This window comes from Larimichthys crocea, chromosome XII (genome assembly GCF_000972845.2).
Source record: "Larimichthys crocea isolate SSNF chromosome XII, L_crocea_2.0, whole genome shotgun sequence".
Lineage (NCBI taxonomy): Eukaryota > Metazoa > Chordata > Actinopteri > Sciaenidae > Larimichthys > Larimichthys crocea.
Window position 1 is genome coordinate 7,246,838 of NC_040022.1, and position 13,840 is coordinate 7,260,677.

The window sequence follows — 13,840 nt, forward strand, 5'->3', positions numbered from 1 at the left end:
CAACTCCTTTTCTTTTACAATGGCCATGACAAAGTAAACACCTGTTCATGAAATGGCCATCCTTTGATCCTTACCTGGCTAAGCTGGGTCTCAGAGTTCACAAATATCTCACACACTTCACACTGAAAGTTCTTGCTGGGCACCCCGACACTGCCTTTGCTGCCCAGCCGTTTGCTCTTGCAGCCTGCACGAGTTGCCACCACTTTGCCCCTGCGTCGAGGCAGAACACTGTGGCCTTCCAGCATCAGTTTGTGCTTTGTGCCTAGTGGGGAGAGTTAAATAAAAAAAATATATATATCACAGGCTTATATTTGATGCTCAGTCAATTTTTCACAAACCGAAAATCTGTTACAAATTTATTTATTAGCTGTTTACCGCTATTATGTGCTTCCAGTTGGGAGACAGAGTTGACTGTGACTTTACAGACAGGACAATGGAGGTGAGCCTTGCTCTTCTTGGGGTCTTTGTCCTCATCAGTACGTGACTCCCCATTTGTGCTAGACGTGTCTGCATGGCTGCCCGACTCAGTTGTTGCACCTGCGGTCTCTGTGGCCTCTGGGGCTTCGGGGGCTTCGGGGGCACTGGTGTCTGAGGCGGTTTCCGAGAGCTGTGAGGAAGGTGAAATCTGAGGAGGGGAAAGAGTGACCAACTCCACAGAGGAAACCTCGGATACTGGCGTCAGCATAACGGAGCTCCTGGGGCTCTCCTCGAGCTTCCCCTCCAGGTTGGCTGGTTCTAAATCAGACTGAAGACCTGCAGAAAAAAAAGGTAGAGATTAAGGATAATACCAACAAACTGCGGATTTTTTAAACTTGTTATATGACATGTGAATTTATTAGGGGACAGTTGCTTATTTACACATCCAGCAGTTACGGAACAACATTATTATTCATTTGGAGTCTTGTTTCTGGCCACATGATGAATGATATTCACTCTCTTTTAGCTTTTGGCCTCTACAAACTCCCGAGGGAACTATCTGGCTGTTTAGCTACTAAATGCTCCACTATGCTCACCAGCTAGTCTCTAACTGCGTCTGTCTGCTGTTTGGTGCTGGGCAAGTAGAGTACTGTCTGTTTTTTTTCACAGAAAGCAACTGCCTGCTGAAGCCAAAGAGGAAGGATGATCACTGTAATGACCCCTTGTAGTCATTTGATACATTGCTATTATAAAAAATATAGATTATAGCAGTTTTAACAAAACATCTTTGATAGCTCTGATGTTTGAATTGCTCACTGCTACAGGTGTAAAACACATGATATGCGATGTGTGTGTGTGGAGTTGTTTAAAGGCTCCTCCTTTACGCTGTGCTGTGTAATGAAAGTGTAAAAGGTTATGTACTTTTTGAGGCTGAAACTGACTTTTTCTAACATAAACAGAGTAGTTGATTACACTTTTCACCACTGATTATAAGCTTGTTCCATTCCAGTTAATATAATCTCAACAAAGCTGAAAAAAAACAATGAACCCTGAATAAATAGCAAGAAAAATCCCCTTGCCTGCTTAAAGAGCAAAAACACTCTTTAGATTGACTTAACTTTTTGAGTGCAAATATATTTGACTGAATCACCCAAATAACCATTTCTCTTTAAATAAAAAACGCTGGAGCCAACATTAATGGTGTTTTTCAAGTGCTTGCTTTGTGGCATTTTCTGATATAGTATCTGCCTTTGTTTTAAACCATGTGGAACAGACTAGATTAGCATTAGCTGAGGCAAGTAAATGCCATCAGCCTCCTCCCTTTCTCCCTTTCTCCCCTTCTTTCACTCTGCCTCACTATTCAAATATCAAGTGGACCTGGAGTCTCAGTCAATATAAACAAACCCATCGACTGCCGGGCCGATAAGTCACTGGAGTTCTATTACACATCTCCCCTTCACCCTATTGGCCTCCCAAGGGAGTCACACACACTTCACCCCAGAGCGCTGTGTTACACTCGCTGAATATCTCCATTTCATTCTGTGCACTTTCTCCCTGCGCACACGCACACACACACACACACACACACACACACACACACACATTGATTTTCTGTTTTACGTCTCCAAGTAAATTCATCATTGGAGATAAGGGTCTTCCTCTTCCATTCCCCGCTAAAGAAAAAGAACCTATATAGGAGCAAGATTAGACTCGATTAGACTTAGTCGCCTCGCTGTAATGAGAGTGACCTCTGAGGGATTTGAGCTCCATCGCGGGGGGGCAGGTGTAGGTATGATCCTGGGCTTATGTGAGAGACAGGGCCACCTGAGACGTCTCTGGAGGGGAGTGATACTGATCAATGGATTTAGCAGGAACATTACAGGGGAAGACATGGAGGCTTGAGAGAATCAAAGCTCTCCGAAAATCCAAAAGGCTCATCATGAATGTCTTCATTCAGAAGAGACTCATTTCATCCATCTCAGCAGAGTTTAAGTTATCTTCATTTTTTTTTAAAGCCCAAATTTGCCAAAACGAAAAGAAATCACCAGTATGTTCTACTCTTATGTTGAAATGATTGCTGAAATGATTAGTCTATTAATCAAGCAGCTAATCAAGAAGAAATGTTGATGATCATTTTAATTGTCTTTTCATTGCAGAAATGGGCTTCCATAGGTTCTGGCTTCTCAGATGTGAGTATTTGCTACTTTTCTGTTTTTTTTATATTTGTGTAAATAAATAGTTTGAGATTCTTTTTTGCACAAAACAATCACTTCTTGATGACACATCTGACAAACTGTAATGAGCACGAAACATTAAGAATGAATGATAATAGAAATAATTGTTCTTTTCACAAGCCTGATAATGAATAGAACTGTGAATCCTGTGAAACTGAAAATAATCTCATCTGCCATTTTCCCCTAAAAAGTTGTCCCACTTGTTCTCTGACCATCTACATGATGAGAGAGACTGCCACCAACATTGGTAAACTGTCAAACCAAAGGCCAGCATATTAGCAGTGCCAGCAGGGCCTCGGTGGACTAAAACAACAACAACAACAACAACAGCCAATCATGGATATTTGGATCAATGTTATGCTGGCAATCATCAGTTTTCTTTAACATGCAAACAATTTAATTCACATTCTAACCATCCAAATAGAGTGTAAACACATTTGAAGAGGACTCAGTTTTATAAGATTGATCCGCTGAGAACCTCAACCTCTGCCAAACAGCAAATGAATATAAATATTGGACTCATTACGCACATGCTTTTATACACATACAGATAGCGAGCACTTGGTTTAGCAGACGTGCTCTGATCTAAAGCAGTCTCAGAACATAAACAACTTCCCTGGAGAAAACTCCCTGCTTTAAATCATCATTACTGTGGTGACAGACAGAGTCCCCGTGAAGACGATTTGAACAGTGGAGTCAATCAAAGCCGAGGGTGATTGATGCTTGTCACGATTGATACAGACCCTCTGTCTCTGGGCACCGGCCTGCTGCTCTCTCTCTTGCTCACTCGCTTTGCGTTTACTCCCTCCTTTGTAGGTCTGGGACATGGTTTATAAGCATCGATTAGTCCCTTTGTAAGATTGAAAACGTCTCTACTCTTCCCCATCTCCATTCTGTACTTACGAACTGTTGTGGTGCTTTGAATGACAAGTGACTGTAGAAAGCAAGAGATTTTGGAAAGTTTTACTGTGACGTGATAAAATTTAGGTATTTTGAAAGAGGCAAAAAAGTTTGTGTACAGCACGGCAACATGAAACTGACATGAAACTGTTGGTACTCCAGCAGCGTCTATAGATATAATGGGCTTATTCTAAGGTTAAAAAAAATTATTATTCTTAGTCAGAAAACATGACAGCCCCCTAAATCTGACACACTGGACCTTTAACTTGACACTCTATCTGTTATTTGCAACAATGCCTAAGTTTGAAATATTTGATCCATTTCACTGAGGCACTTGTCCAAATACACCTGGAAAGTAATTTGGGACTCATCATTTGTTCTTGTGTACCTCAGAAAAAGTGCACTTTGAACTCCATCCAGCACCTCACAGTGAAAAGGTGTTAATATGAATGGTTGTGGCCTCCTGCATCTAAATGTGCATTTGTCTAATGGAGTTGAAGAAGTTCACCTTGTGGGCCTAGAGCCTGTTTATTTGGAGACAGACTGCTAAGAGGAAGAGCCGACAGGTGTGTTATTGGTTCCTGATGGCAGACAATGTGGGCATTACCCTCAGACATCTCCCCACCAGCCTTCACTTTCATGGCAGACATAACTCATTTCATAGAGTGTTAATTTGGAGCGCTATTCCATTACAGGTTGGCATTGTGGTGCATGCCACCACTGGCTCGCACTGCTGCATTTCAATTTCACATTAGGCCAATCACACAATTGGGCTTATTAAAGAGTGTTCCTCCTCACAGAATTGCCTTGGAACTGTAAAATTATTCACAGCATAAAAACTAGCTATGACTTATCTACTTTCTCTCTCCAATGACCCCCCTCTTTCACTCCACGCGCTTTCTCTCTTATTCCTCCCTCTCCCTCCCTGTCTCCTTCATTCATTTCATCTTATCTTTCATTTTCCACCCATCATCTTGTTTCGTCTCCACTGCTGCTTCCCTCTTTCAGAGCTCTCCTATGCAACGGCGGAATATTAATATGAGATTTGATGAGAGCGTTATCAGGCTCCCAGTCTTTTGTCCACTTTCTCCTTTCTGAAGGAGACTCTTAGTGCTCAAGGCAAAAAAAAAAAAAAAAAAAGCGTGTATCCACGTGCACATGGGCACGTCTATGGGGGCTGAGGGGGTGGGAGGGTAAAGTAAAGTACAAACTGTCTCCCTCTTCTCTCAGTACCTTCATATCTCTTCTCTAATATTCCATCTAGCATCCAAACGCATTTTGAAATTCTGCTCAGATAGTGATCTTCTCTGGGGCGGTGGAAGCGGAGGGAAGGATGAAGTAGGAATGTAGAAGAGAGAGAGAGCTCTACGGCTCCTCCACTTCCATCACCTTGGATGGATAAATGACAAGTGTGGACCCAGACAAGTGCAACACGAGAAGGTAATGGGCACACTCTGCTGTTAAAGTGGCCTCGGAGCAATTCATGCTGCCATGTCGTGTGGAAAAGTAAACATTCATATTATGGTGAAAGAAAACAATACACTTCTTTTTATCAAAAGTTAAAATGTCTGTATTTACATGACCCATGTGAAAACATTTTAACTTTTCATAGAAGAAGATGAGTGCCTTTGATTTCTTTCAACTTTCTTTTCTATCTGACAGCCCCTCAAATAAAAACTAGCACCATTACTTTGCTCCCTCTTAACTCATCCTGTATTATGGGTCGTCCTTTTCATGCTGCACAAATACACCAATTCTTGTTCTACAACTACCCTCTCCATCTAACTGAGATAGATAGGAGAGAGCAGGAGGGAGCAAAGAGGAGTCAAGCACTGGAAATTAAGAGGCAAAGGGGGTAAAAACAACCCCAGTGAGGCTACAATCGATCTCAGCCAGCCCCTTTATTTACACAACACCTCTTGCTCTCAGACATCTCACAATCCCACAGCTTCGGAGCCCTCTATCCATCACAAGGCATAGGGACAGAGGGCCAGGTCAGACAGGTTTTGGGGGGGCGGGGTGTAGAATTGGTTGAAATTGCTGAGATTTCAAGGCACAGAAACACAGAGGGGATAGGTGTTGAGAGGGTGAAGGATAAGGTGTACAGAAGATGTAATCTCAAAATGTAATACAATGGAACCCAAGGAAAGAGATAAGGAAGGCCAATATATGGAGGAGAAAGAGGAGGAGGAGGTTGGAAGCCGTCAATGATGAGAGGGTGAGGATTGAGGGGATTTAGAAAGATGAAATGGAGCAGAAGGGGGAATTAGAGGAACCAAAGTGTGATAGACAGATCATCAAAAGGTGCTTTCTTCCCATCTCTCTGTCAGTTAACGTACTTGTTCCCTCCACTAAGCTTGTATCCATGAGCATGGGAAGAGCTGCCTCCGATGACGACATCTTGCTCTTGTCCCGATCTCGTTCTCTGTCTCTATCTCGGTCTCTCTCCCGTCCTGTGGATGAGGCCTCCCCAGCTCGTCTCTGCCTGTTCTTCTGGGCCTCCATGGCTTTGAGTTTCCGGGCGTGCTTGTGACCCTTGTAGTGGGCCTCTGCTTGGTTCTGCGGGAAAATAAGAGAAAACCAGGTTGGGAGGGAAAAAAAGCAGACAGGAGTGTTTGACTCGATGCATTATCTGCTGGAGAGACTGGAGCCCACGTGCAATAAATGTTAAAATTCACGCCTCAATATTCGCCGGCATACACCAGCTGCAGGGAGGAGAGTCTGTTTCCACCTGATAACAGTGATGGCACATTGGGAGGCCAGAGGTATAATTGCATGTGTAATATGCAACAAGAGAGAGGATCCCATCTCCACAACTACCCTATTAATGTGCACTGTGAGAGTCAGCTTCTGCAAGTCCTAGACACGTGGAAATACATACTAATGTCACACACACACATCTGAGCACTCGCAAACAAACCCACAAACACAAATCAGAAACATTTCTACTGACTGTGATGCAGCAATAAAGACGTCCACACAATTTTCCTTCTGGGTGGATCACGATTTACTTTCACATTCTCATCATTCTCACGACCCTGTTAAATCCGAGAACAAAGCCCCTGTTGTCAGAGCAAGCATGGATACATAAGCATATCAAGAGAAATCAATACAGAAATCACTCATTAGAAGCTAAAGCAGCCTCAGGGGATTAGCTCTCATCAGTGCCTGGCCTGGATAGGAGATAGTTATAGAGGGAACATACACAACCACAGATTCAATACATTCAGCACAATAACAGCTAAATTACCTTAACCCGAATGTCCCCAAAAACTCAAATTATAGAGAATACTGAGTAATATGGAAATTTTCATGCCCTAAGTATTTAAGAGATGGATGGATTAAGGAAGAAGGATTAAGTATAAAATAGCTTTTTTCTCCCAAAGGGTGTATGTTTTGAAAAGTGGAGCAAGGTAAGACTCTAAGGCTGCAATGCTTCTTTAGCTCTCATCCAGTTTTACTTCCTCAAGAAATAAATCATGCTAATCCTCAGATGCCAAACAAGTAAGAGACTGGACTTTGCTTTGAAGACTTCAGGGTGACGAATAAATACATTCAGAGAAAAAGACTTTTTCATTAGGAGCAAAATGTGAATTTCTCTGATTGCCTTAGCATCAAAGACACATTAAAAGACCAATGTGTAGGAGTTAGTGGCATCTAGTGGCGAGGCTGCAGACTGTAACCAATTGAATACCGCTTGCCTCACTCTCCCCTTCCAAGAGTGTAGAACAGGGGTTTCCAAACTGTTCCACAAAGGGCCGGTGTGGCTGCAGGTTTTTGTTCCGACCAACCAAGAGCACACAGTTTGACCAATCAACTCTCTGAAGACTGAGATCAGTTGATTAAATGAGTCAAGTCTGGTGTGCTGCTGTTTGGTTGGAAGGAAAACCTGCAGCCACACCGGCCCTTTGTGGAACAGTTTGAACACCCCTGGTGTAGAAGAAACTACTGTAGAAGAGGACGTGCAGCATCGACAGAGATGGTTGTACACTCACGAATATTATATTTCTCCCATTAAATGTTACACACTGGACCTTTAAGTCCCCTAAGCAATAAATAACATGTCTGCAAGTGCACAAATACAAGGTTACAGGCACACATACATACATAACCACAGCTCGTCTCATGTGTCTCATGCAGACGAGGGATGGAGTTAAATATGAACACCGGACATTAGCAAGGCTAATGGTGTGATAGAGTGGAGGTCTATAAATAATGCGGCTGTCAAAGCATCTGTAAAAACAACCCGAATACTTCAGTGCATCGTGAGACTGATCTACCGTGAAAATGCTTTGGAGATTAGCGTGATGTGACGAATTCAGCCAGCGCCTTCTCCACCACCAGTCTCTCTATCCAATCGAGTCTCAGTGGAGGCAGAGGGACAAGGTGTGAAATGAGCTTTGGTTTTCACATCACCACCACAGCCAGCAGGATACAGTGCTCTTCTAAGGGATCCTTGATGTCAGGTGATTAAGCAATCCTACGGCTCAAAGTAAACATCAGATTATATCTGGTGGATAGACACGTGTTTAGAAGGTGTGGAACATGTTGCCCCATGGCTGTGAAATGGTGCTGGATCCTCTTTACCAATAATGACTTGCTTGTAGCAAGACAAAAAATAGAACAAATAGAACTAGAACTAGAAAATACATACAAATAAAGTGGATGTACCAGTTGGTTTGCTTAATATAACAATCACTGAGTTACCTATTTTGATAGTGGAAGTGCATGGAGCTGTAGTATTTCTTAGGATGGTGGCAAAAAATATTGCTTTTACCCACACATTACACAGTAAATTCAGATAATAACTATCATCTCTACAAAACGGCATAAAGATCAAAGAAGCATAAAATAAACTATGAGATCCGTCAACCTCTATGGAAAACCGAAACAACCTTCAAACAACCTCTAGCCTTCCTCAAAAGCCACTCATAGACAAAGCCCACAGGGACTGAAAATAAACAAAAAAAAAAGAAAAAGAAAAAAGAAATATGACAGCTATATGTGATGATGTACATTAGTATGCAAAATTCTGTAATAGCAACACTCCTTCACATCATTGCATTTGCTATTTTTGTGTCATCGAAAAGCATTTTATGCTTTCAGCAGTATTGCCTTAGGGTATTTAGGCTAAACGGAATAGCAGTTAGACAGCCTCGGCCCACTCAGGTGTTTCTCTGCTGTGACATTAAAGGAATAATTTGGCATGTTGGGAAATATGCTTTTTTGCTTTCATGCAGAGAGTTTGATGAGAAATCGATAGCACTTTCATGTCTGTACAGTAAATATAAAGCTACAGTAAGCAGTTTGGTTAGTTGGTTGGCTTAGCACAAAGACTGGAAACAGGGGCATGCAACAGTGCATCTAAAGCTCACTAATTAACACATTACATCTTGTTATTTCATTGGTACAAAACACAAAAGTTAAGAATGACGCTGCGGTTTTGTGCTGATCATCACATCTTATCTCTCTTATCTCTCGGCAAGAGGGCAAATACATGTATTTCCCAAAGTGTTGAAAATGTCATGGCACATGTGTGGTCAGAACTGTGCTCTTTTGCACCTATAAGCACACCCAACAGCGATGTCACAGTGCACTGACACACGATGGAGTACCCAACCCTCTACATCAGCAGATGAGAGGTTGAACCACAAGACATCAGCAAAAACATGATTTTAGCTGGTTCTATGTTGCTTTATAAAGTAAATTTGTGCTATACTGAGCAGCAGAGAAAACTTACTTATTCTCCCTCTGAGAATTATGCATGGATAACTTGGTATAATATCTGAGCAAACTCTGAGGAGGGTTCATGGGAGTGTGAGGAAAGTATTCATGCTCTCAGAGAGACTGATAAAGCTACAGTCAGACCTGACACTCCTCTTTAAGTCCGTGTTCAGATTCAGGGAATGGGATTTGCTCTAGTGTGTGAAGAGCACGTCTGAGTCTCCTCTCCCCCTTCAGCTCCTTGTCTCCTGTGCCTCAGTTCTTCTTTGAAGATGGGGTCCAAGAAAAAAAAAAATGTGTGTGTGCCTGTGTGTGTGTGTTTTACTGTGCCCATACATGAGGGGTCTTAAGGCTTTCTGGACCATTAACTACTTCTTTATGTGAATATGCATAAAATGTCATGGGACGTTTGCTTGTGTGTGCGTGTTTGTGTGTATGTGTGTGCACGAGTGTGCATGTGGACAGTATGTGTGTGTGTGTGTGTGTGTGTGTGTGTGTGTGTGTGTGTGCATGTGGGAGGTAGCAGGGATGCGAGAAATGGAACGAGGAGCAGAGAATGCTGCTTCCTGCTGGGGCTGCTGATTGTTTCTGGTCTTTGCTGATAAACGGCAGCTCTCCCTGCTGTCTAATCCCTCATACCAAAACAATAGACAGACATACACATACAGATATCACTGAAAGGAAAACAAACTTTTATATATAACTAGAAAAAAAACCCTTAATGACTAACTTTTGATTTAAAAAATGTGCAGACCCACACACAAACATATTTGCTTTTACACAGGTGCACACACAAACACATATAGTATGCAGAAACATGGTGAGTCAGTGGAGATGAAACATATTTTCAAAAAATAACTTTCAAGACGATAGCAGAAGCACAAAACAAAGATGTTGTTCTCTGAGGCTAGACTCACTTCTTGGTGTAGATGGTTTTTATGCTGTAAATTAAATCTGGCATGCAGTCTCATTCTCTCTATCTTTCCTATAAACACCAAGGTACACTGTGAAGCCACTAAAACATTTCTTACCGTTGAGTTAAAGCGCAGGTGGCAAATGTTACAGGAGATAATCTGTTTCTTCTTGAGGGGCTGTGGGACACCAAATGTGTGGTTGATCACTGCCTTCTGGACAGGGTCCATCTGAGAGACACAAAGAAAAGAAAAACAGTGTAAACAATACTAGCTCTGTAGAGCATGTATTAAAAATCCTCTGATACATCAGTAGATGCCGTGGCATCACATCCAAATATTTCCAGCAGCTACAGTGGGATGTAATGGGGAAATAATTTCAGTTATTAGTGATGAATGTCATGTTTTGATGTCAGCCATTTAGAATTAGAATGATGGCAACTTTCACGATTCAACATTTGACACCAGTGTCACAAAACTATTGTCTAAACTCGGATACAACAGCCCTGTAACAAATCCTTCCTTCACGACAGCTAAAATGTTCAGTTTTTATTGAAACAGTTTTGTGGAGGTTGCAGTTTGCAGTGGTGCCAAAATTTGAAACCCCATTTATGCGACCACGGGGTGTAAAGAGAAAATGCTTCTGATGTGTTAACCATACGAGTCACGATAAAAATAGATCAATAAAACAAAACTAAGAACAAGAAATCAAGATTTGTTTGTGAGTTGACATGTTTTGCCTACATGCTACATACTACATGCATAACTTGATCAGTGGCTGTATTTTAGTTGGTGACATGTCATAAAATGGAATAGCAGAAGAACATAAAGAGTCAATTCTTATGACGCACTATAAAAGGGTAGTTAGACGAAATAAGGTGACCAAAAAAGACCGACCCAGTAAAGAGCTCTACTTTATACACTTCAAACTACATGCCAACTAATCAATGAGTTTCAGATGACATCTCTTTGTGGTAACGAGATCAGCAGTTTATACATCAGAGATGGCCTTGCTTCTCTATAAAGTTCTTTCTAGACCCAATGTGGGATATTTCTTCTTGATTTATGAAAAGTTTTTCTACCTGATACAACGCCTGTAGTCCACCCATGCAGGTGTTTTTCTAATTGACCTCTTCTCAGGACAGTGGATTACACAACGTGCTTGATTGACTCTTTTATTGGTATGCTGAAATTCGTGACTTCACAAAACTTTCACACTATACCAATCCTCGTTTGTGTGGTGATATTTTTCCAGGTAATTGTCTGAGAGAATAGTGATTGTTTTGTTATGTATTTAATAATGTTTTCTGTGCTTCGTCTTTCCTTTTTTTTCTATTTCTGAGGCAATGAGCCTAGGATGATTGCTTGAATTTTTATGTCTGGCAACAGATTTAGTTTTACTCATGACAGAAGCCTCCTCTTTTGGTATATTGTGTATCTGTGCTGTTGTAGCAGTCCCTCTTTCTATTTAATTAAAATGATGGTTCACTGATTGCACCTGTGTCTGGTGACCCGAAACCTGAAAATGTGCGGGACTCAACTGTTTGCTATTGTTTAAATATCACTTTGTTGCACATCTGAGTATGTTTGTGTTATGCAATAGAGTTTTGGAGGAAAAATATTTTGATTTCAGATATGTGGTGTCTGTGGCTGTTTGCTTTTAATTACCTACATAGTAAAGATAGGAGACATTGTGCTGCTGTGGAATCCTCTTGGCTGTGTGTCACTGTATTTAGATCATAATTAAGATGTGTGTCAGATTCACTTTTAATGCACTGCAGGCTAAAGTAACCATCAGGACTCTTGCTGTTCTCTCAGGGCTGGGATATATCAATGGAACTGTCATGAATATTTTTAATTTAACTTCCAAACCTCAAAAAATGAGACAGAGACGAGCCGAGCCAGGCCCCATGCTGAATAGACAGAGGTGGGGCATAATGCATAGAATAGGAATACTTAAAATATGGCCCCTGAAATAGTTCTTTTGCTGACATAAAAATGAAGAAAAAGAGAAGAAAAAGAGATTTACATCCACCCAGAATGCAGGAATTTCTGTAAGTTATAAAGGCGTATTCAGAAATATCTGGATGTCAATGATCTGAGTAGAGATTGTTAAGAGTGTAGACAATATTATTATTCTCTTTTTCCACTGATTACATAGCAGTAGTTCTCAATAATGAGATGTGACCAAATGATCTATAAGTTACCTGGATATAAATATGTGTGAACCATACCTTCCCTCTGTATGACAAGGTAAATGAAAGCATGTAAACGCAGTTACTGTGGGCAACATATTTGATGCATGACACCGTGTGTTCATGTACATGTGTCTGCAACTCAGTGGTTGAAATCAAGTGTTGACTCCTTGCCTTGACTATAAAATCCAGCTTTAGCTTCCATGTTTCTCTCCACACAGTTTCTGTGGGATAAGTAACTTTGTTCTTATAACGACCGCTTTGCCCTGTTGTTACAAGCCTCACTACAGGTCTTTATTCATTATTATTAAATTCTGGATCATTGCAGTCCACGGGGAAGTGTTTTTCGAGAGGGTTTTGTTTTGGGCTGACTAATTCAATTTTAACAGTCTGTGGAAAGACAGCAGAGACTCCCAGAACAGCATACTATAAACAGCAAAGTGAAAGCTGAGGCTTCATTAGAATGTTTGCATGCCACGACGACAGCTGATTTCATTGCGACACCCTTCAGCATGGTATCACATATAACAATCACCTTGGATCTCTCCCCAGGCTGGCACAGGGCCTGGCTCAGTCCATTTCTCTACTTGCGATGCTCTCATACTGAGTTATAGCGCTCATTGGAACCACACCAGTGGTATTGCTGACACCCTCAGCTGCCCAGAGATCAATGAGTGTTGGTGTATTGATGGCAGTGAGGATTTGTCACTGCATTGCTTTCTTTTTGATATACAAGCCCGAACATTGGATTCCTCTGTACAATACAAAGAGCTGCACCATGTCCATGACAGCTGCCTCCTTTGCAAGAGTGGAGTCTGTTTACTACGAATTCCTCAAGGCCAGGTGTGAGAGGGAATACAAACACACCTGACACCAAAACCACCACGCTGTAGGTATATCTCTCCCTCAGGGCTATCTTTGCCTTTGGTGCTTTATTTTGGCCTCTTCTACATGACTCGAAGCTACCTCTGGGAGCAACTGACTTTTCCCTTCACCAGCCGAAGTCTGACCACAGAAACTTAGCTCTCCCACTCCTGCTGCCCTCTGTCCACCTTAGCAGGGCAGGCTGCACACAGCTATTTGTTTTAGGAGCTGAAGAATGTGCCCATTGTCTGTCCGCAGCCATCCTGAACCGACTGCTATAAATGCGTCTTTTGTCCAAACCCTACGTCCTCCCCCGCCATCCTGGTGCAGACAGAACTTATCCTGTGCTGGGGAGCTGAGTCCTTGATGAGGTTTCAGGGTAGGTAAAGGGAAAGATGGAGAAAGAGACACAGAGATATGAGGAGAGAGTGAGTAGGGGGGGGAGGATGTAAAGAGGGGCACCAGGGGAACCGGAGGATATTTAGTTTTGGAGACAGGTGCATTCATCTTCCCCCCTGCACGCGTTTGGGACAACGTGTGCCTTATCAGGGCTAAGAGAACCTGGGGCTCCCAGTTGAATGGACTTGTGATTAAT

The 13,840-nt window shown here is 42.0% G+C and overlaps 1 protein-coding gene across 5 annotated transcripts in view; it reads right to left on the bottom strand.

Annotated features, from left to right (window-relative positions):
* znf385c (zinc finger protein 385C) overlaps positions 1-13,840 on the bottom strand; it is a 136,392-nt gene that overhangs the window by 6,804 nt on the left and 115,748 nt on the right. For all 5 annotated transcript variants that reach the window (XM_027285788.1, XM_027285790.1, XM_019258649.2 and 2 more), the window contains 4 exons: positions 10,307-10,417; positions 5,891-6,110; positions 376-753; positions 75-262 (listed from right to left, as the gene is read on the bottom strand). In XM_027285788.1, the coding sequence (XP_027141589.1) occupies positions 75-262; positions 376-753; positions 5,891-6,110; positions 10,307-10,417 (897 nt within the window). The remainder of the gene's footprint in view (positions 1-74; positions 263-375; positions 754-5,890; positions 6,111-10,306; positions 10,418-13,840) is intronic.